Source organism: Lissotriton vulgaris, chromosome 5, assembly GCF_964263255.1.
Source record: "Lissotriton vulgaris chromosome 5, aLisVul1.2, whole genome shotgun sequence".
Classification (NCBI taxonomy): domain Eukaryota; kingdom Metazoa; phylum Chordata; class Amphibia; order Caudata; family Salamandridae; genus Lissotriton; species Lissotriton vulgaris.
The window spans coordinates 312,072,381-312,095,121 of NC_141693.1; the positions used below are offsets into that span (position 1 = coordinate 312,072,381).

At 42.6% G+C, this 22,741-nt stretch overlaps 1 protein-coding gene across 4 annotated transcripts in view; it reads left to right on the forward strand.

Annotated features, from left to right (window-relative positions):
- Positions 1-22,741, forward strand: part of RER1 (retention in endoplasmic reticulum sorting receptor 1) — a 113,487-nt gene that overhangs the window by 17,857 nt on the left and 72,889 nt on the right. For all 4 annotated transcript variants that reach the window (XM_086921540.1, XM_086921541.1, XM_086921542.1 and 1 more), the window contains exon 2: positions 11,277-11,364. In XM_086921540.1, coding sequence (XP_086777666.1) covers positions 11,284-11,364 — 81 coding nt within the window. In that variant the 5' untranslated portion in view covers positions 11,277-11,283. The remainder of the gene's footprint in view (positions 1-11,276; positions 11,365-22,741) is intronic.

Genomic DNA, 22,741 nt, shown 5'->3' on the forward strand with positions numbered 1-22,741 from the left:
CAACAGCATTCACAGAGCACAGAAATTTAAAAAAAGGAAAATTACATTATACTTGTCAAACGTCACAAACATTAAATTCATGTGGTTCGTTCATCATTGTGTCAAACAACTAACTGCTGATGTCTGTTTTCTTGCTCAGCAGTAGATAAGGATTCTGAAATTTACATTGTTATTCTGGTTCTGGAATTATAAGTGTACATAAAGTTCCTCATCGGCGTTGAGACCCCAAGGGTTCCTGGTTCTGAATCTTATTATCAATTTGGATTCCAACCTCCTCAGAGCAATAATTCGATCACCCCCTCTTTCATTTTCACCAATTACTGCTATTCCTGAATACTTCATGTCCTTCCAAGTTTTCCCAGGATGTGAGTTCAGATGTTTGGCTGTTGCATAGGTTGGATCATTGTTTTGAATTGCCCTTGTATGTTCAAGAATTCGTTTCTTGAGTGGACAGATTGTTGAGCCGATGTACTTTTTCCCGCAGAAGCACTGTATTTGATATACAACAAATTGTGACTCACATGTTATTTTGTCTTTGATAACAAATGTTCTTCCCCTGGGATCAGTTATTGATTTTAGATTTTTCCCAATCTTACATGCTTTGCACGTCATGCACTTGCTGAATCCCAGTTGTCCTTTTTCAAGCCAGTTTTTACTTTTAGTTCTTGTGAAGTGGCTATTTACCAGTGTGTCGCGGATTGATGGAGCTTTGCGATAAGTTACCAGAGGTCTGTCACCAATTAAACTGCCTATTTCACTGTCCTTTTTGAGAACATTCCAGTATTTTGACAGGATTTGGCGGATTTTGTAGCTTTCCTTGGAGTATGTTATTATTAGTCTTGGTTGTTCTTCCTCCATGCAGTTTATATTCAATTTTGGTTTCGTTATCAATGTTTCCTCTCTCGTTTTGGCTCTCGCTTTTTGTTCTCCCTTCATTATGTCAGCATGTTTGTAACCACGTTTGGAGAAGCGATCTTTGGTCTCTTTGAATTTGTTCTCCATCTCACTTTCATCAGAACAATTCCTTTTCATTCTTAAAAATTCCCCGTATGGTATGCTTTTCTTGAGGGAGATAGGATGAAAACTAGTTCCATGCAATATGCTGTTCGTTGACGTTGCTTTTCTATATACAGTTGTTTCAAGCTTGTTGTTCTTTACATACACTTTGGTGTCCAGAAAATCTATTTCTTCCTTTTGAATATTTGACGTGAATTGTAATCCTACTGAGTTGTCATTGAGGATTGCAATATATTCTTGCAGTTTCTTTTTTGAACCTTTCCAAAGGAGGAACAAGTCGTCTATGAATCTCAGCCATATAACCACATCCGTGGTATATGGTTCGTTTTCTTCTCTCCAAGCTATGTTTTTCTCCCACCACCCCATGGTGAGATTCGCATAGCTCGGAGAGAATGAAACACCCATGGCACATCCGCAAATTTGCCTGAAATTCTTTTTATCAAAAGTGAAAATGTTATTATCTAGGCAGAAGGTCATCATATCAATTACCATGTTGGTATGTCGTAGTTCTGATATGGGTCTTTGGTTCAAGAAATATTTAGTTGCAGTTAGCCCCACGTCCCGCTGGATTGATGTGTATAGCGAAACCACATCAATGGTCGCTAGCCAGTACTCCGGTTGCCATTGAACTCCCATTATGATTCTGAGGAAGTCCCCAGTATCCTTGATGTAGGAGCTGAGTGTGGGAACGATTGGGGCTATGGTCGTTTGCATCAGTTTTGGAGTTAATGACCTGCAGCTTGAATTCCCAGTTCAATACCAGCTGAGGTCTAGGCGCTCAACCTGACCAGCTGGCGCTAGCATCTCTCTCTCTGCTCAAGCAAATCTGTGTGAGTCTGCTTTCCACATATCGAGATCTGGAGGCATCAAAGTTCTAAATTCACAGCAGTTTGTCGTTTTGCAAGGACCAACGGAAGGTCTATGAATTTACTATTCAATTTGCCTGCTTTGGATCGTTGCATTGAGTGTCAAAAACATGACGCTGTCGGAAATATTGTTCTTGAATTTGAACATGTAACCCTACTCTTAATACTCCAGGCACCTTTTGAGAGCATTCGCCAACACGGTCTCCCATCTATTCTCGTTGACTAATATCTCTTTCGTAGTCCAATCCAGCATCCCTGAAAAGTATGCATGCTTTCCATATTTTAAGGAAGCCTCCTCATAGGCTCTGACCAGTACCTCCCATTTCCCTCTTTTGAAGATTCAATCTTCCTGGTGAAGATGCTGTACATGATCTCATGTAAATCTCTTCATGTATATGTGCTCATAAATTGTATTGTATCATCTCTGTAGTCAGGCCTTTGCCTGTTTCTCAGTGGAAAAACGGTTTTCATTGTTTAGTAATGACATGAGAACCAATTAACAGCACTGATGCTGGGTGTAGCCAGGATGGAGGCCAAGGACATCAGGACCACAGAGTTCCGTTGTGCCTGCAGCCTCTGTAACGCATCTCATAACCTTCTGTCACAAATTCATGACAGACTTGCAGAATAGTGTTTGAAGTGATTCAACAGATCCAGGGAGAAAGGTAGGTAGTTGTTGGTGTGCTGAGGTCTGAGCTACGACTGTAATGCAGATGTACTGGCGGCACCTGGACAACTGCAGGATGACTGCCTTCCTTAGCATGATTTTCTGTGGCTGAGCGCAGTGTGTGCTCTAGAACTCCCTCAGACTGTTTGCTCCATAAATCCCACTGGCAATATGGCACGTCCTTGCTGTATGGGCTGTTGAGGTCCTTGAAGAAAAAAGTTGTTTCTAGGCAGGGGAATTCGGAATTCCACTAGAGGTCACCCTATAGAAATGAAGATATACTTTTGATAATCAGCGATCTATTCTGCCATCGTGGAGAAAAGAGTTACAGGTCTTTACCATCATGTTGATCCTGAGGGACTAGAAGGCTAAAGATAGTGTTGTCTGCAATCAGATGTAGTTGCGGAATTTTGAAAATCTTATTCCAAAAGGCATGAATTCTGAATGTTTCCACCTTCAATAAACCTCATTTTTGAAGCTCAAAGAACTTCGATTGGAATCTGATCGTGATTTCCTGTTGGAGTGATTTGAGACATTACAGCTAGTAGCTTGTGAAAGTCGTGAATAGCAGCACTCTTGTGTTAGCCAAAATACAGAAAATTAGCATTTATTTTTTACATGTATAGAGTTTGCACAGCAAACCCAGGCAGCTGCCTTTAGGCACAACCCTTTGTGGACATGAGTCAGGAGGAAATTGAACAAAAAACCACCAAAGGGATGGAGCAGGTAAAAGGAACAGAGAAACCAAAAAAACTTGTATTCAGACGAGGAGCACGTTTTTGAAGACCTTAGTGACTGCCAAAAGGAAGGAATGGAAAGTTTTCCTGTGTTCTGATTTTTCTAGCTTCATTATGGGTTCTCTCCTACCTTGTTTGATCATGAAAATGTCTTTCCTATCTGTTTTTTAAACATTCTTCTGTCATGCTATGGGAGTTGCAAAAAAGAAAAATGGTCAGGAAAGCTTTTTTTGCTTGTGTGACTAGGAACGATAGTATTTGTAGAGGTTTTGGTAGTTAATGCCTCCAACCCCCAAAAGAGAGTGATGGAGCTGTGTGTCAATGCCATTCATACTTTGGCTTTTATTTATTCTTCATGGATTTTTATTCCATGATTGAACTGTCCATGGTTACATTTTCCCATTTGTTTTCTCATTTGGTTTAGGTTTGTTGATTGGCCATCAAGTAGTCCTTTGACTAGCCTAGCTGAGGTGATGTGTACTTCCTCCCCCAGTATGTGCTCGATATTTTTCTGTTGCTGAAGCAGAAAATGTCCACACCACGGCATCTTTCTATCATGAGTGAAGAGTAATTGGAGGAATGTGTCTGTCTTCAGCTTTTGTTCAAGTATCCTTGTGTCCATCAACATATGTTCTCTGAATGTACGCTATTAGACTCCTTTTGGGGCCCGATTCAAAAACATTTATTAATAATCTTTAATACAGATACAATATATATACCCCTTTACCTCTTGAGAGTATGGGTTTGGAACTCTTAGATTTGCTCTTATCCATTGCAGTCAAAATTATACTCACAATGGAAATCTTTTCATCTCCTTTCTTACCATACCTGGTGGGCGTAGGTTTTATATCTCCGTGGAGCTCATACTTTTGTTCAAAAGAAACATTACTGGCCTTCAATTGCTAGTAGTGTATGGTGTTCTTTGGATAACTATATGGATTTGTTTTCTCGGGGGTGGGTAGCTCAATATCCTTTTGAATCAGTTTCTTAATTTATTTTTATAGGTGTAACATCCTCCTTCCTTCCTTCAAGTATCCTTTCCTCTTTCTCTTTCTTTCTTCCCATCTTTGACTTCTTTCCCCTCGCTGATGTATCCTAACCAAGCAATACAAACTCACACATGACTTTCTGGGATATATGTAGATGTTCCATCTGTCCCATCCCCCTGGGGTTTATACTTAATATTTGATGAATATGTAATACCCGTTATCGGTCATGCCCTTTATCTGATCATTTTTATAGGATAACTTTGATATATTTGTATCCCAGTCCAGATGTTCTTTGTTATGTAATCCTTTTTAATTCTTCATTCCTATATATTTGCTTCTGAGTTTTGCTACAGTATTGCAATGTATTTCTTTTCAACAGTAGAACTAAAAATATTTGAACTAAAAATTGTGTCAGCCTGCCCTTGTCTCAGTATGCATGTAACAGGGCTCAATGTGATTGCTTATTGCAGTGTTAGTTTTGCTTCACAGGATTCAAGGTTTGCGTGTGTATCTTACTGGTTCGGCCCTCATTGTGGTTGCTGAGATATGCAGCTCTAATATTCCATGTGATCTAGCCACTGTACGTCAAAGGCTCAATGGTGATTGACAGAATGATGATTAACTAACCTTAAGCATGGGTTTAAGGCTCGAGGTTGGTTTCGTTGCTTTGTTGTAGACATTCACTACTGCAGAGCGGGGGTAATGGCATTAGGATGGAGCTTTAGTTTTCAAAGAATGTAGTCCAACAGGCTTCGAGGAAACAGAAACTGGTGTGCTATGGGATTACTGGATGACAGTCTAGCTGTTGAAATATTTAAGCAACAAAGGTAGTTAATGACCTGGCTCAGCAGAGGCATCTCACTTGTTACCATAAACGGATTAGCACAGCAACACAGATTTGACGCCACTCATCCTTATAAGGGCTGTATTATTGTGACGTGGCTTAATAACAACCATCTCTGTTCAAGGTTTTCTTGTTGATGAGTTTTTATGTTCCCTCATTCTTGAACTGCTTGACATCTGCATTTTTCACGATTTGCTGGATTTTATTCATACGAAATAGATTATTTGTATGCATATGGATGACTAAACATCAAGCACAATCCAAAGTTCCTCTCGTCGGGTGGTAACTTCGTATTTGAAATGCCATGAAAGGATGATGTTGTAAGGTATTGTGGAGGCAGTTCGGTTATGGAATATGGTTTCTGGCAGACTTCAGAAATCCTAGACTTGAACAGGGTTATTCACAAGTCAGTAATGCCTCACTGCACCATGGCAGCACACTATGAATCTCCTTACTAAGAGGATAGCATTGATTTCTTTCTGCAACCTGAGGGAAAGAAAAGACTTAGTTTGCAGTTATTGACTTTTCTGATGAGCTTGCTAATTTGTATTGCTGTTTTGGTGGTGTAAAAAATTTGACCAGGGGCAACTGAGCAAAAACACTCACAATCTCCGCATAGAACAGTAAAATGGTCAAGGCTTACTGTCACTCCTCACCTGGTGCTTATATTTATTAAACAGTTCTTTTAGATACCCACATGCTGGTGCAAAAGGGATTTATGCTAAAGATTGCACATGGCACCAACCAGATAAATAAATGCAACCCATTTTTATTCTGTAGGTATGGGGGCGTGTGTGTCGCATTTCCTCTTTTTTTTCATCTTGGAACATAGGGCAATTTGTTCTCCAATAGAAGGTATACTTCTTGCTATAAAGCATCACCAGAAATTCTACGTTTTTTGACCAGACAATGGCAACTCAAATTATAGCATTTTTTTCAAATACGACTCTGTTTGATCTTGATACTTTTCAAACACAACCTAATCATTGTAAATAACCTCAGAAATGTCCTTTGGTCGATTCTTACACCAAGACACAACCTCATTGCTTAAATTGATGAAATAAAAAAATGAATAAATGCAGAATCCCAAAGTTTTTCTTTGGAGGAGTTGGACCATATGCAAGTCTACACTTAACGAACATTTGAGAAGTTGCTGTTTCTGAAAAAGAGAGGGAGAAATTCAGACATTTATAAGTTCCTCACAAATAAAGCCATCGCAGAGAAATCCTCTGGACAATGGCAATTTGAGACTGGTTTGAGATGAACTCTCAACGATGATGAATGGGAAGACATATATGTACGAACGCTGATCACAGCCAGGAGTGCTGCAGGGACGGAAGCTAAAATAGGATTACAGCTGCACTACAAACCCGCCAAACTACAGGAGTGGGATGTGTGTAAATGAAACTCATGTTTGTGCGGTTATGGGATTTAGGCACCTTAGTCCATCCATAACTTCATGTTTCCTGGGCTGTAGTCCTTACCGTGACAGATGCAGTGTTTTGTACAACTTCTCCTGGCCGCTAATATATGCACTTCTAAGCTTATCATACAGGCAGACTTGCCTCCCTTACTACTCCCTGAGGTGTAAATGCCTTCCATTGGCTCGGTGTGCATCTAGGCCATTTTCTCACTGTCTGGGAAAACCGGAGCCTCTGAAATTAAAGATTGGATATCTAGGTTGTGGGCCGTTCTGGAAATGTAGAAAATATAATTCTTACCTAAATTGTTGATGTACTAAATTGATTGATCACTTGCGTATTCTAAGTATATTAATGTTCTAAGAATTGTGCCACAGTAGTGAATTCAACTGCTTCAAGTAGGAAGAAGGACTCTGAGGAATGGCCATGAAGAATCATTTAAAAATGGAACCCTGCACAACAAAACTTCAGACTTTTTTCTTTCTTTCTTGCTACTTCCTGCTGCCTATTGAAATGGGACGATGAGGGAGAACGTAGGAACTGTTATTGTTCTCATTCCGATGCTATGATGAGCGTTCTGTTTTATGTTCTATTCTCATCGGTCTTTGGTTGTATGCGATGATGCATGTTGTCTCTAGACCCCAATGAAAGGATTTGCTCCATTGAAAAGTTTGAGTAAGAACCCTGGAAATAAAATGAAAAAAACACAGGTAGTAGGACCTTGATTCATATACCTATGAACATTGTTATCTAATGTTGTGCAGCCCTAGTGAGTAAAAGGGGACTCTTCCATAATGCCAGTTGAAGTCAGTTCAACATTTGAAGGGCCATGGATTAATACGTTAACAGAAAAGTGCTACTTCTCCTTTGAGGAGAAGAAGACAAACGTCCTGGGTTTTGTACTATTTCAACTTTGTTTTTGTGAGTTTTTTTAAGACGTTGTTCTAAAGGTCTCTAATTAGCAATCATGAGATTCGCTAGAACATGCTTGCTAGCAACATCCTGTAAACTCCGTATTAGGCAAGTGGCTGTTTCAAGCTGGGGATGGCCTCCTGCTCACCCAGCATTGGCTAAATTCTAACTGCCTTTGTCTGAAGACTTCTCAGAAGGACGTCTTGCTTCTGGTGCTACTATTCATTTGTCTGCCATCCATAGGCCTTCATTGAGTTTGTATGCTATGAGTTAGAGAATCATATGTGCGGAGAATGGTAGTTTCATCGCCCCACTTTTTTTTACTGACTCTTTTATATCTCAGGCAGACAGGGGACAGGCAGCAGCGCTGATCCTGCTCGACCTGTCTGCCGCCTTTGATACGGTCAACCATGAAATCCTGCTAAGAAGATTGAGTGAGGCCGGGGTGAGAGGCTGTGCCTTACGATGATTTCAATCTTTTCTGCAGGACAGACAGCAGGCGGTGTCCCTCCCTCCTTTCCAATCTGCCTTCTCCAATGTGTTGCATGGTGTACCTCAGGGCTCGGCAATTAGCCCTATTTTATTTAACATTTATTTAAAACCTCTGATTGCGGTCATCAAAGCATGTAATATCGATATCATAAACTATGGGGATGAAACTCAGCTGCTTCTCTCCTTTGAGGGAGAGGATTCGACATCCGTGGATGTGTTTCACAACTGTCTGCGGGACACGGCTCGCTGGCTGAAGGACAACTCTACAATTTAATGCAGGAAAGCCTGAGGTGCTCTTTTGTGCTGTGAATAGGATCCCTCCTGTCGTTCCCTGCAATTTTTGGCCCTCTGGAACTTCGACAGCAGTTCGGCCTGTAAAAACTGTCCGTAATCTGGGCATTATGTTTGACAACAAACTTACTATGGAAGCTCTAGTTACAAAAACAACAGTCTGTTTCTTTGCGATCATTAGGTCCATGTGAAAATGTTTCCCTTTGTCACCTCATCAGGCACGCGCGCACGCAAGTGGCAAGGTGTACGATTCTTAGTAGGCTAGACTACTGTAACGCCCTTCTGCTTGACTCCCCAAAATTCCTTCTGGATAGACTACAGAGGATCCAGTCGGCAGCAGCCAAGTTAGTTCTAGGGCTGCCTAGAAGGTCCTCTGCGGCGTTTGCAGTACTGCACTGGCTTCCTCTGAGACAGAGAGTGCAATTTAAATCTCTCTGCCTTGTTTTTAAAGCCCTTCATGGGATGAGGCCTGGGCTCATGCGGAAAAAATTTGACTGGTACACCCCTACAAGAAGGCTCCGCTCTTCATCGGCGAGACTGGTGAAGGTAACAAGGTTTAGGAAGGTTAGGTCGGGGGGTATATCTTTTGGGGTGGCAGCGGCCAACTGTGGAATAAACTCCCTTGGGCAATCAGACAAATTAGGGAGCTCCTTCCTTTTAGAAAAAGTGTAAAAACCTGGTTGTTCCTCAAATCTTTGTTGCTTGACCATGTATCCGATACTTCCTCCCTGCCTTTGAGCCTCTTAGCGCCAGGATGCCTGCAAGTTGATATTGCACTTTATAAGACAAATAAATAAATAAAATCTCTCTCTCACACACACACACACACACCTCTTAACTGGCTGTCTGCTGGTGTGAGCACAGTACATTTGTCCTGTCTTCCATCCATCAGATGTGCCCTTTTTATGCGTTCATAGATAATCCTGTGCAGTAGCACATGACATCCATTCAGAAGCTTAGAAGAGAACAGCCTGTCAATTGTCCACTGCTTTGATAATGTATCACTTGTAGCTGACTGGTTTGAATCCCAGAAAGACCAATGTTTTAGGTCTGGAACACCTGTTGTTACCAACACTTATAACATGCACAAAATGGGCTTTGACTTCTCCTAGAGGAGTAGTTCTTATTTGGTGCATCATTGCAATCCAGTTTGGTGCATCATTTCCATCCGCTATAAAGTGTTTACATCGGGCTTCTCAGAGTATTCCATAAGCTACTGGTAGCTCTCCAGGTACCTGTCAGTAGTTATATAGTTGGTGGTCCGCAGTAGGCAAAGATGGCGCTCTAAGGTCTATCACAAGTACAAATCAGTTAAGGCAGGTAATCTGGCACTGTGCATAAGGTAGGGAAAAACCACCAGATCCCCAAGCTTGTGGCCAGCAGACCACTTGTGCTATATAGACAAATCCTCTGCACACGTTGAAAAGTAAATACATAAAGTTTAATTAAATATCACAATGATGCTTGTCTTTATATTTTCATATGGCTTTAATTCAAGATCTTTAAGCCTTCTTACCTGTCAGTAGCTCTCCTGAGTGCATCCCACTTTACTAAAATTGAGTCTGTTGTTTGGCTAATTAATGTGTATACCAAAATTGAAAAGCTTACATCTGAGACGCAAATATGAGTCTTTTCAGACCGCATAAGCTTGTTTGGAGAAAAATGGTTGAATTTCCAAAATATATTTAAAGCTGATATTTATGCCCTAAAACATGTGGCACTGAGGGGAAACCAATTACTGATAGTATTACCTTGGTGCCAGGGGTTGCAGCTATGGCTGCTGTGTATTATACATATAAAGGCATTGCAAATTGCCTTCGGGCCTAATTCAGAGTTTGGCGGTCCGTAGGACCGCCAATCTCTCGGTGATAGTCGGGGACCGCCGCACCAGTGGTCCGACCACCTTATTACAACTACGGTGGTCGGACCGTATTAAGAGTACCGCATCCACCATTGACCCACAATCGTGGTGGTTCGAGGCCACAATGTGCTTGGTGGTGCCTCTGTGGCACAGCCGAGCATATTACGAATTGGCTGTCAGCTACCCTTTTCATGGCATTTAGACCACCATGAAAAGGGTGGCAGAGAGTCAACAAAGTGGCCCCTACTGGGCCCCCTGTTGCCTCAAGGCCTTTGGGATGCATTCAGGTGGGCACTGGCACCACCTGTCCCAGCATGGCATTGGCTTTACAGTCCATGCCTTGCTGGAAAGTGCTGTCTGTCCCACAGCACTGCCTTTCTAAGGATTTCCTCTGAGCCTTTGAAAGGCAGCACCGTGGGCCAGCCGCTGCAGGACCACCTGCCCGATTACAACTTGTGTCTGGTAAGCCGTGGAGTTTGGCGTTGTGGGAGCGGGTCGCTGGCGTTCCAGTCCGCTCCCACACTGGCAAACTCCTAATCCGACCCAAAGTCTCTCTTCCATTGCTTCTGGCAACCCTGCCTGATGCACTGAAGTTATCATTGCTGGCAACACCTTGTCTGGTGTGGTCATTATTACAACACTAATAACATTAGTGGCTCAGATGATTTTAATTGAGCATAAATAGCTCTTATTACAAAACATTTGCGAGACACCTGATTTACTTAGCGGTGACTTGCGTCTCATAAGTATACTGAATCATCCATCACTTATTAAATTCATTATCCAATAGATTCATATTACACAAAAAGTAATCTTTTTGTGTTCTATATTATCTACTCTGAACAGGGTTTAACCCCTTATGTGTGTGGTGAATTTTCACACTGTGCAGGAGTTTTTATCAGTGGGTGGGATTCTGATGACCGGGAGCCGTCCTCCACACACGCCCACCGTGATGCGTGATGACTCGCGGCCGTCACGAGCATGCAAGGAGTTAATGTTTGAGTCCTGAATCAACATGCAATCGAGACTTAGTTGATGTACAAAAGCTTTGGGTTTTTCAGCGTCACAAGTATTGTTGAGCTGTGTAATAGTAACACTTGAGATGACAATGCCTGTAAAGCTTGAACTATTGTGTTTGCTATATAAATTCTCAATTCTTTAAAAAATTTGTCTCAACAGAAGCAGGATGTCAGAAGGGGACAGTGTTGGCGAATCTGTCCATGGCAAGCCTTCTGTGGTTTCCAGATTTTTTTCCCGACTCGGACAGGTACGTTTTGATTGGGCTCCATAAGCTGCCGATCTGATTTGACAACAAATATTTGAGTCCATCGACTTTAGAACAGTATCAAAACATCTGAATTCAGATGCAGCAAACAATATATCCTGAAATATTGTTCCCTCTAGATGTAGCTCTTTGGGCTTCCCAGCGCATGTGCAGCAATCATGGAGGTATGGGATTATATTCCCTGTGCCTGAGCCCATTAGTTCCCCAGTGGGGTTGTGCAGCAGTGAGCATTAAAGAAAGAGCTGTTGTTTGGAATAAGAGACATTTATTCACTGCAGCTGCTTGACTAAGTCTGTCAAAAAAATTGTTTTTTTTGAGTTGTGAAATTCGTAGGTATCACTTGACTGGAATCATATAATGGTGTTCTGTGTATAACATAAGCCTTTTTTGTGGACATCTAACTCTTGCTAAGTCATTGTTTAAATAATCATTCAGGCATTAACACCTAGGACCTGGTTACAAGTTGCTCAGTGGAGGGTGGTTTGAAATGATCAAGGCTGGAATTACAGTTTCTGGCAGGTAATTGTGACCCTGCATAGTTTACTTGCAAGTTAAACCTTCTGGAATGGGAACTACTAACTATGCAGACCTGTTTTCAGTGCAAAAAAAAGCATAATTTTTATCTATTCCAGCCTGTTTAATGCTCCTATTTACCACTTACATTTTGGCGGTGCTAAGTGGGAGCAACAATGGCAGTGCATATTGAGTGCTTTTGACACAGTTCGGTGGGGCGGGACATCAGGATGTGCTGGGTGCCTTCTGCCACCCATGTGGCTTGGGTAAGTTGTACTTGCTCCCCCTCCCCCTTCTGCTGTTACTTGGGGCCAGGTAGCCCCTTTTGACTCAAGACTTCTGCCTTTGGCTGTACCTGTACTGTCTTGATTTGGCCGTGCATAGTTTATGCTCCTTGCATTGATGCTATGGGAATGAGCAGGGTTTGCACTATGGAGCCATCTGGGGCCAGGTAGGTTTGTTATGTGCTAAGGACTCATCCTTTGGCTCCATGTTGCCTTTTCTACTCTGGGGCTTGGGCAAAGGAGGTGGAATGGGAGTTGGTACGGTGCTGGGAAGGCAGCAGGAGGTGCCACATTTGGCAGACAGGCAATGGGTTGTGTGCTTCTACATGCAGCCACTGCCCGCCACATGACCAGCCGTGCCAAGTTTTGTCGGGAGCGGAATCACACTAAATAATAAGAGTAAAATTAAATCCAGTAACCCTGGGTGCGGTAATACAGGCCTACTTATAATGGCCCGGAGCAGTACACACTGTTCTGGACCACTCTTAATCATAGCCATAGTGTTCTACTCTGAATCAGCATTTTTTTAAATACACAACCCACAGACACTTCCTCTGCCCCTCCCCACCCCAGAACCTTCCTGATCCAAAGTGCGAAATCAAAGTTTTAATCCCTTCGCTTCTCTTGATAAAGAGGTCTAGTAACTTGAATAATCTACTTGACATAACTTTAATGTACTTGACCCATAAACTGGTCTCATTATGCCATCCTAGGCAAATATGTTATTTGGCAGAACCACCTTTTTCTTCATTATCACATGAGAGTACCTCCCAATATGTGAGTTCACCATTCCTGCTTTACAAAAAAACCTATATGGTTTAATTTGATAGACTAAGGGGCATATTATCAAGAACAGCGTGAACATTATCGCCGCTTTAGCAGCAGGAAACTGCTGCTGTAGCGGCAATGATGAGCTTGATAATAGGCCCTTGTGAATTCCCATAGAAGCCCAGGTTCTGGTATGAACCTGGGCTTCTATGGGAATCCACAAGGGCCTATGATCAAGCCCATTATCGCCGCTTTAGCAGCAGTTTCCTGCCGCTAAAGCGGCAATAGTTTGAACGCTGTTCTTGATAATATGCCCCTTAATGTTTGCTTCATGTATAATAAGAATCTAGCCCACATATAGGGTACACATGACCCCTGACTTGCCTCTTAGTTCTCTAAGAGCAGGGGAATATTTCTCCGTTCATTTATAAAAACTCACTTTTAATAAATATATTTCTGAGTGATGTATGTTAGTTAGTTTTTCAATTTATAGTGCGCAACAGATACCCAAAAAAGGTTTCCCGGCGCATAGGATGGGTCGGGGCTACGAGACAGGCAGATAGGGCCCTTTACTTGTTGAAAAGACACGTTTTTAATGGAAGTGCACTGTCATTTACAGACCGAACATTTTCCATTGAAATGGCTACAAACGTTCGCACTAACATGCAGTTTTAATTAGAAAACTTTATAGTGTAGAAACAATTCTCTGTGGAAATTGAGTTCCAGCAAACCTATTTATCACTTTCACATCACCAAGTAAAGTGTTCTGATTTAGTTTTCATCCTTTTAAAATATTGTTTTCATCACACAATTACAAAACAAGAGCTTTCATAACTACTGAAATGTATTTAACTTGTTTGTACAGTTCACTTTTTAGCTATTTAAATGTTGTTAGAAATGGGGATCTCTAGTTTGCAGCGGCTGGCGCCAAGGTCCAAATAGGGATCCTTCTTCCTAAGTCAGAGTAAGGGGGCTACACCCTTTGATAACCCCTGCGGTAACGTAGCACGAGCAGACAGGCCTACCTCAGAGGCAGTGTGTAAAGCATTGATGACCATACACAATAACACAGGGAAGACGCTACAAACGGACACCACAAGCGGTTATAGAAAAATAGTTATCTTTATATAGACTGAACACAAAGCTTAAAAGCGCTCAAGGAGCCACAATGCACATAATTACAGATTCACTTCAAAAGCAATAAAGGCACTCAAAAATCGTCTGGAACGAACTTAGTTCGAGGCCGGGGTCCACGCGACCCGTGGTGCACAATGTACCTTAGGTTTAAAGGGGCACGGCACACAGCCTCACAAGGAAGCCACGGTGATGACAGGCGGACTCGCAGCAGCCACAGCTCCCAGCTGTAGCGGTCTGTGGCGTGCACTCACGATAATCCTGGGACACGGGCACCCAGCGGCACACGCAGGTGGTAACAAGATCCTCTAAGTGTGGACTAGCGCCGGCGCTCAGCGGCACAGCTCCTCAGCTGCAGTGGCCTACAATAGGAACAGCGATGATTCTCGTAGTACAGCAAATGCGGGCACTCAGCGGCACAGCTCCTCATCTGCAGCGACCCACAATAGTGATAGCAAGGATTTTGGTAGGAGGGCAAATGTGTGCGCTCAGCAGCACAGCTCCTCAGCTGCAGTGGCCCACAATAGTGATAGCGACGCTTTTGGTAACACTGGCAAATGCTGGCTCTCATCGGTAACAGCTCCTCAGCTGCGGCGGCCTACAATAGCGATCACAATAACTTTGGTAACACAGGCAAATGCGGGCTCTCAGCGCCAACAGCTCCTCAGCTGCGGCGGCCCACAATAGCGATGCGATGACTATCAGCCCGCGTTCCCCACAGTAGAACCAGAGGCTCTGGAATTCTCAACAAAGGCCTCACCTGCGAGTAGAATTCCGCCTCAAATAGTAATCCAGACGGCTGATGGGTGATGTCTAATGTCCCTGAGACTTCGGCAGGAGGCAAGCTCAAATCAGGCCCATGAGTAGTTGCTTCAGCAAGAAGGATGAAAGTTTCAGAGTCCTTTCCCTCTTGTTACACGGACAGAGGTTCGTCTTGACATCCAGAAGTAACACCTAGAGTAGGGGTTTTAGCACAGATCTTTATACTTTAAAAGTCTTTGTTCTCAAAAAGTCACAAATCACTGAACCTAGCTAGAAGCAGTTTGTATTTGTCCTGGAGAACTCTGTTTACAAGGCTGCATCCTGCCTTTCAGGAAGAGGGGGTCTGCCATCAGACGCACAGTGGGATTTGGAACCATCATTCACTTTGCCAGGCACAGCGCTGCTCAGATCAAAGGGCCACCTCTCCCCACACTCCACTGGAGATTTCTCTGGTCAATCCAGGTCGGGCTCAGCGTGCCCTGACCCTCCAAAACCAGGCAGCCAATACATATAACAGCAGAGCACACTGGAAGGTTTAGGCAAGAAAATACCTCCTTCCTCAAAGTGGTATTTTCAATCACAGAATATAAAAATAATCATCACTAAAAGATGCCCTTTCATATTTGGAGCTCGGGCATACTAATTTCGACTTCCCTATCATGTTCCTTGGGTCAATTAGGATTATACCAATTCATACAGTCAATTTACAATTGGGAGCATTCTCTCTGTGGCACTGAATGGCAGTGGCACAGCGCCCAGAGCATCTAACACCAGCAAACACAGAGGAGACAAAAGCGGAAAATGGAAGGGAGACCCACGCCAATGGTGCCAGATCTAACAAACGTGTTACAATAAAACATGACACCCTGCAGCCTTTCTTTTCACACTTATTGTACAGCATGTTCGTCAGACAATTCACTTTACAAAACTCTTGAACTTTTCATTCCGAGAAGGAAAAGTAATTGTAGATGTAAACTGACTTTTGACGTCTGTCTCTCAACACGAGTAAATGTGAAAAGACAAAAACAAGGTTGAAAGGCATCTTCGATGCTCCTTCACTTTGTGAGTGAACAGAACAACTAGCTGTTTGTCAACTTGCCAGAAATGGCGAGTAGGCCCTAAATATAGCTCGCCCTGATAAAATCTCGCTCACCATAGTGAGTGGGTCAGTAGATTAGTCGAGGCCTGTGTTCTAATTTAGCAGTGCACCCTTTCAATATCAACGACGAGTTATGGTTCTTTGTTCGGAAGCCAATGGAGTAGGTGAGGTTCCTTATCACTCCACCACCCACCGATATCCTGTATGATTGAAACCCACTTGGGAGCTGTGGCGTGTTGTAAGAAACCATTGAAGGCCAACATCAGAGCGTGCCCAACCATGTGAAGACATTGAAGCTGGCCGGGCTAATGAAAGGCAATTAATTAAATACTTGTGTTGCAGCAGCTGCACTACAACATGGCGGGCGGACTAGCTGAGGCCGGTGACCAGCAATATCATCGAAGGCCGATTTGAGCAGAGCAGGGGAAATCATCAACAATTGAGTGTGAACAACTGATCATAACTGATATTGTGAAGATACTGAAGCAGATTCAGTGTTGTCGTCGCGACCTATGGAAACAGTGTAGTTGCAACCTTTACATGCTTGGGCTGCATGATTGTTCAGACAAAGCCCATGGAGTCCGATAACTGAGCCAAATTGTCCAGAGACTCATAGAGGCCTGTATTGAACTTTCTTACTTTGTTTTATCTTTAATGTGGTTTAACAGTTGAACTCATACGCATGACTGATTTAAACCAAGCTTTGTGCGCACTCTGACAGTATGCATTCATGAAACTTGCCTGCTGTTGCCTGATGTAGAAGGTCTGGTGTGATATACACATGCACTCTGAGACGCACGTGCAACTTACTGGCTCATTATTGCTGTGAGTGGCCTGCGGATTGGCGTCCCCATGGTCGTGAATCATCCGCATCATAGTCCAGCGGCATGCTTCCTGCATAGAACGAACAGCAGGAATGCCTGGTGTTGTGCATTTCTCTTTTTGTGCGTGTGTCCAATGGTCATTTTGTCAGTTCCTTTAAGGCCAGGACAGCTGCAATATGCACTCATTACAATTTACAAGTGCGCATTGTGTGGGGAGGCGTTTTACTGGGGCATGCACATATGTTATTTGAAGCAGCATGTCAAACATTTGGCTTAGTTTAATCACATTTTTGTATGTCTTTGCAGCACACGGATAACAATTTCACAAGTCACACTGTGCTGGTAGGAGTACTTTATTGTGACACACACACATTTTACGAACTACTGCGTGTCCCTGCTATACACACAAATTACATGATAGAAACCTATTTACTTTGTCTAACCACGCAACACTCATTCTATTAATTGATAGATCCTTTATGTTGCACGGCAAATGACATTGCGAATTGAGTATGGGGGGCATGTTATTCGTGTCTGTAATTCAGTGACACGCTCATTCTATTAATTGTTGGATCTGCAACGCAGTGTGTCGGAGTTGGCCCCGAAACAATGTATTGTATATGGGGCCTTACTATGGTCCCTGGAACATTTTGGCTGATTGTTGGTGGGTGATACGTGGTGGAGACGGGGTGTGGGTCACTGTAGCCTGTGATACTTGTTAATAATTAACATAATCACTGGTTTATCTATGATTTTAGTAGGTTTTTATAGTGTCAATGTCGCATAAAGAAAGCACACAATGGGTAAAAATAAACAAGTGACCATGGCTAATAGAGGGAAAGCAGCCGGTTGTGATGGAGGAAGGCTGAGCGACGCTAGACAATATCCTGCAGGTTATTGCTGCTCAGGAGAAGCATAAGAAATTAAAATTGATACCTTGGTGACAGAACAGTGGTTAACAAGGGAGGATCATTGCTGTTTTGTAGAAAGGGTTACATGTACAGAATGCACATTGGGCGAGATTACACCTGAAGTATCCACTATACAAATGAGCAGACCTTCCTGGAAAGGAGAGTTAAAAAGCTGGAATCAAGGGCTTAGGACGCAGAGAAAAAACCCCAAAGGAATAATATCCGCATTGTAGGGTTGCCAGAATGGATAGAAGGCCCCAATGGAAACGTGACTAAATTGTTGGAGTCATGGCTGAGAGAAGTAGTGGCTCCAAAGGGGGTTTCTCAAACTATGCTCTTGAAAAGGCTCATCGGGTACCTGGAAGGGCTCCTCTGCCAGGAACGGCACCAAGGGCGGTTATTGTCCGATTATTGTATTTTAATGATCTGGACCATATTCTAGCACAGACTCAAGAGAAGGGTGAACTCTTTGTACAAAACCTGGAAGTTATGGTGTTTCCTGATTTCACAAGGGAGGTTCAGAAGCAAAGGACTAATTTTATAGAGGTCAAGAGGTGTCTTCGAGATAGAGGGATTACTTATGCAATGTTGTTCCCTTCTTGGTTGCATTTTGCTTATGGCCGGGAGGCCTTGTTTTTAATTGCCTGCTGTTGCTTTCTGAGTGGATAGATCAGCTCCCCCAGGGAGATGGGCTCGTCCTAAGAACAAGAGACAGCCGGTTAGTTGAGCAAAAAGCAACGGAAGGAAGGGTGGAGGTGCAGCCCCCTCTAGGCTACAGACGCTGCCCCTCTAGGCTGCAGGCTCGACAAGATCAGGAAAAACTGGTCAGGGAGGTGGTGGGTCAGGGTAGAGTGGGATTCCATTTCCTTTCCCAAAATACAGAGGAAGATGAGACAGAATCAGATGAGTCTTCTGCTTTCTACAGCTGAGTCTGAGTCAGAGGTGATCTTACCATGTTACCCCTGGCACATCTAATGATATTTTTTGATTACCCTCCCACATGTCGTGCCAGGAGAAGCAGCAAATAATTTAATCAAAAACGCAGAACCTGAATTCATAGAAAAACATTGTAAATTCAGGAATATAAAGTGGGAGGTTTATTTGTACAGAATGGAGTGCAAGTTATAAATGATATATAGGTGTGGGTGGCATCATTCTGAATGAGGGGTGCGTGGTGTGAAGTAAGGTGGGGAGGCGAGCGGATGGGCATAACCCCTTGTGTGTAGTATGAGAGGTGTGAGTTACTCAGGAAGAGGATCAGTTGACAGGGTACTATCATGGGATCACTTATTAGATTGTCCCAGAAATCCAGATACGGTGGATGAATCAAGGGGCCAAAGTGTGTAGAAGCAGTACAAATAACTTCTGGAAGGGAAGGAAATATAGTGATACGTGATGTGATGGGGACTGGGCTTTTAGGGAGGAGGGTTATTAGGTTAATTGTTGTAAAGGGTTTTGTTTATTTTATTGTTTAGTGTATTATAAATTACAATAAAACTGTCTGCAAAATAGAAATGGACGAGTTAATGCAGTTACAGCCCCTTTTACAAGTGAGGGGACATTTTAAACTAAAGGATCACAGTACATATAGGAAATAAAGTTCACTATTTCAAGCTTTATGTAAAACTCTGCTAGTTCTGTTCCATTTGTTAGTCTCGAAGCTGGTGGTGCAACCACCAGCACAGGCCACATCACTATTAGACACATGATGGGGTGATCGGATGGGTTAGTGATGTGTGCTTCCATTGTCATGAAGTATCCGTGTACTTTTTTGATTGTTTTGTAAGTTATAGCTAATACATGCAGGTAAAGAGAAGGAGCTAAACAACTGGCATAGCTTGACGGTTTTTCTAAAGTGGAGAGAAACTGGTATCACAAACAAGTTTGCAAAGTTTGCTTTCATGATTAAATCATTGCTTTTTTTCTTTACTCTCCAGTAGTGTCAAGCAAAGTCTGTCAAATTAATATTGGCTAATGAAACAGTCTATTTTTGGGAAAAGGTTTTTTAAAATGTATTTTAAGGCATTTTGTACAGCGAAACACACTTCTTCAAAGGTCCTAGCCGGCAGCTTTCCCTAAGAGATGGTGCACTGGGCTTAACGCGTAAAGAGATATTGTTTTAGGCTCTTTCTGAACATGACATAGTCGGAAGTGAGGCGCGGGTCCAAGGGCAGGAGGTTCCAATGGGCAGTTGCCAAGTGGGGAAAAGAGCAGCCACCTTTCTATTTTTTTGCCGACACGTTTGGCTTTAGCTAAAGCCAGGTTAGCAGATCCAGGGTTCAATGAAGGGTTGTAGAATCCGACCTTAGATTGTAGAATTTCAGGTCCATCTTTGTAAAGTGCTTTGTGCACATGGCTCAAAAGTTTGAATTTGGCTCTTTTGTAAATTTGGAGCCAATGTAAAGTCGTAAGGCATTCTGAAGCAGAGCTAAACCTATCTTTATTGCAGATTAGTTTAGCAGCCACATTTTATATTCTCGCCTGAAGTCTGGGAAACGGGTGGTGTGCCATGCCCACATGAAGGGCATTTCCATAGTCCAATTGATTTGTAATTAGTGCCTGGACTACGGTTCTGCGCCAGTCACTGACAATCCATCGAAAGTGCTTCCATGGGAGCGTGAATAGTCCAAAACACTTGCCACATGTGGCGCTTACCTGCTCCTGCATTGGGAGGGAGTCCTCGATTAGGACGCTGAGGTTCTTTGGCACTTTCCTGTTCTCTGGGGCTGAGCCTAATGAAGGTGGCCACCAGGAGGAGTCCCAAACCTGGTGGGCACTGCCAAAGAGTAGGATCTCAGTTTTATCAGCATTTAACTTTAGGCAGTGATGTGTCATACAATTCACTACCTCGGATAGATAGTTAATCAGTCTAGACCTAGTCTCATGATCCTTATCACCAATGGAAATAACTAGCTTGGTGTCGTCAGCATAAGGGCAAATCTCGAAACCCCAGTTTCTGACAATGTGCGTCAGAGAGGCAACATAAAATGTTAAATTGCGTAGGGCTCAATGATGAGCCCTGACGGGCACTGCACTTAGATAAATGCACAATTAACTCAAACCCTATATTTTGCACTTTGTCTGACCTTTTGCATATTATTGCACTTTATTTGTATCCTATTGCTGATTTTGCACAACTGTTTCAAATCTCATACTTTGCACTATGCCATTCATGCTGCTAGTTTTATTTATAGGCCCGTCCAACTATTTTAAATGTAATTTTATTATTGTAACTTTGTACCTGTATTGGATGATATTGTATATTTATATGTTTTTAAAATTTACTGTATTTCTTATTGGTGGTGATGAACTGTGCTTTTATGGATTTTCTTATCCGAATAAAGATCACTTTAGATTTGAAATGGAGGGGGCAAACGTAAGGTGTTTAGTATAACAGACTGGGTTATTTTGCTTAGAAAGGATTAGAACTACTTTAGGGCTTTTGAATGTAGCCCTGTCTCATGGAGCTTCTTTACCAAAAGGCTTTGAGAAACTGTATCAAATGCAGCAGATCAAGTAGGCTCAGGACCATGGCCTTGCCATGATCTCCTTCTAATCTGATGTCATCCAAGACAGCAATGGGAGTGGATTCAGTGCTATTCTTGGCTCTGAAGCCAGTTTGTGATGCATCCAGGAGGTTATTATTCTCTAGATAAGCCGTTAGTTGGATGTTAACTAGTTTTTTCAGGACCTTAGCCACATAGAGGAGCAAGGATATAGGTCTGTAGTTGGAGAAGGTTGATGCGTCTATTCCTGTTTTCTTGGCCAAGGGGAGTATCATGGCTTGGTTCCATATCCCTGGGTAGTTGGCATTAGATCAGGAGAGATTAAAGATGTGTTAGGTAGGTACTGAGTATGTGGTCTGGGTGGAAGAAAATAAAGGGTGTGGACAAGGATCATCTGGGCAGCAGGACCTGACCTCTAGAATCACTTTCTTTATCTGATCCACAGAAGTACTCACAAAGTTGCCTACGTGTGCGCTTGCTTTTTTGTGTATGGTAAGTGTAAAGAGGGGTCCCCGCAAGGAGAACGTGTTGTTTGGAACACACACTAACACAGTTATGAATCAAAACGTTAATCAAAAAGTACTTATAACAAGTATTGTCTTTTATTTAGCAATACCAGATTTAAATCAATAGGAAACCGCATTCACATTTAATAGGTGAATAGTCCCAGTCGGGAAAAGGGGGAAAGGGAAAGGAAGGATGTGCTCAAAGCGGTGTAAAGTCAAGAAAAAATATACAGAGTCAAAGAGAAATTAGATTATAACAGTCTTTAAATAAGAATTGAAACAATTACAATACATAAAAAGCCTACACAATTGAGGCATCCATTGTACCACTGTTAACCTAGGGACATTCAACGGTCACATACATAGTTCAATGTAATCAGGGGCATGTGCCGGAGGTCCCAAGTGAAAAGGAGAGCCGTCGACGTTTCGACCCCTAACTGTAGGCTACATTAGGTCCTTTACCGTGGTCTTCATCAGGACAGGTACAGGGGGGAGGAAGGACGAAGTAGGGTGGGGCAGTCCTATCTGTAAAATTAAAAAACCAAGGTCAGACTAATGAATTCGTAAGACCTGACAGTCGTCATCCTATCTAGCAAAGTACTCTAGTTTTAAATTTAAATTTACCATGGAGTCCGGGCCCAAACGGGCCTCTGAACGTGGAAAAAGAGTGAGAGCAAACGTAGGGTCATGCTCAAACTCAACGATATTAGATCGTGATAACAGAGGAGAATTAACCAACAAGGAATTAAAAAACAACATGATGAATTGCAATCTATGCAGTAGTGCATACTAGATGTTGCATCAGAATTCGACTTACTTCAGCTTAGAACAGTCAATTGCTGAAGTAGATAACCATCCAAATTGTCGCTATTCCAAGGGAACAGGCTGCTGTAAGGGTACACCAACTGTGGGTCAAAGGTGTAACAATGATATTAATCTAGTGATGAATATAACAAACCGCCAACATAGTAGCATGTGATTCACCTCGTAACTTACATTAAACACACAGAGGTGGAAACGCTGATAGTCTAAGCAAATCGGATGTGGTGCCT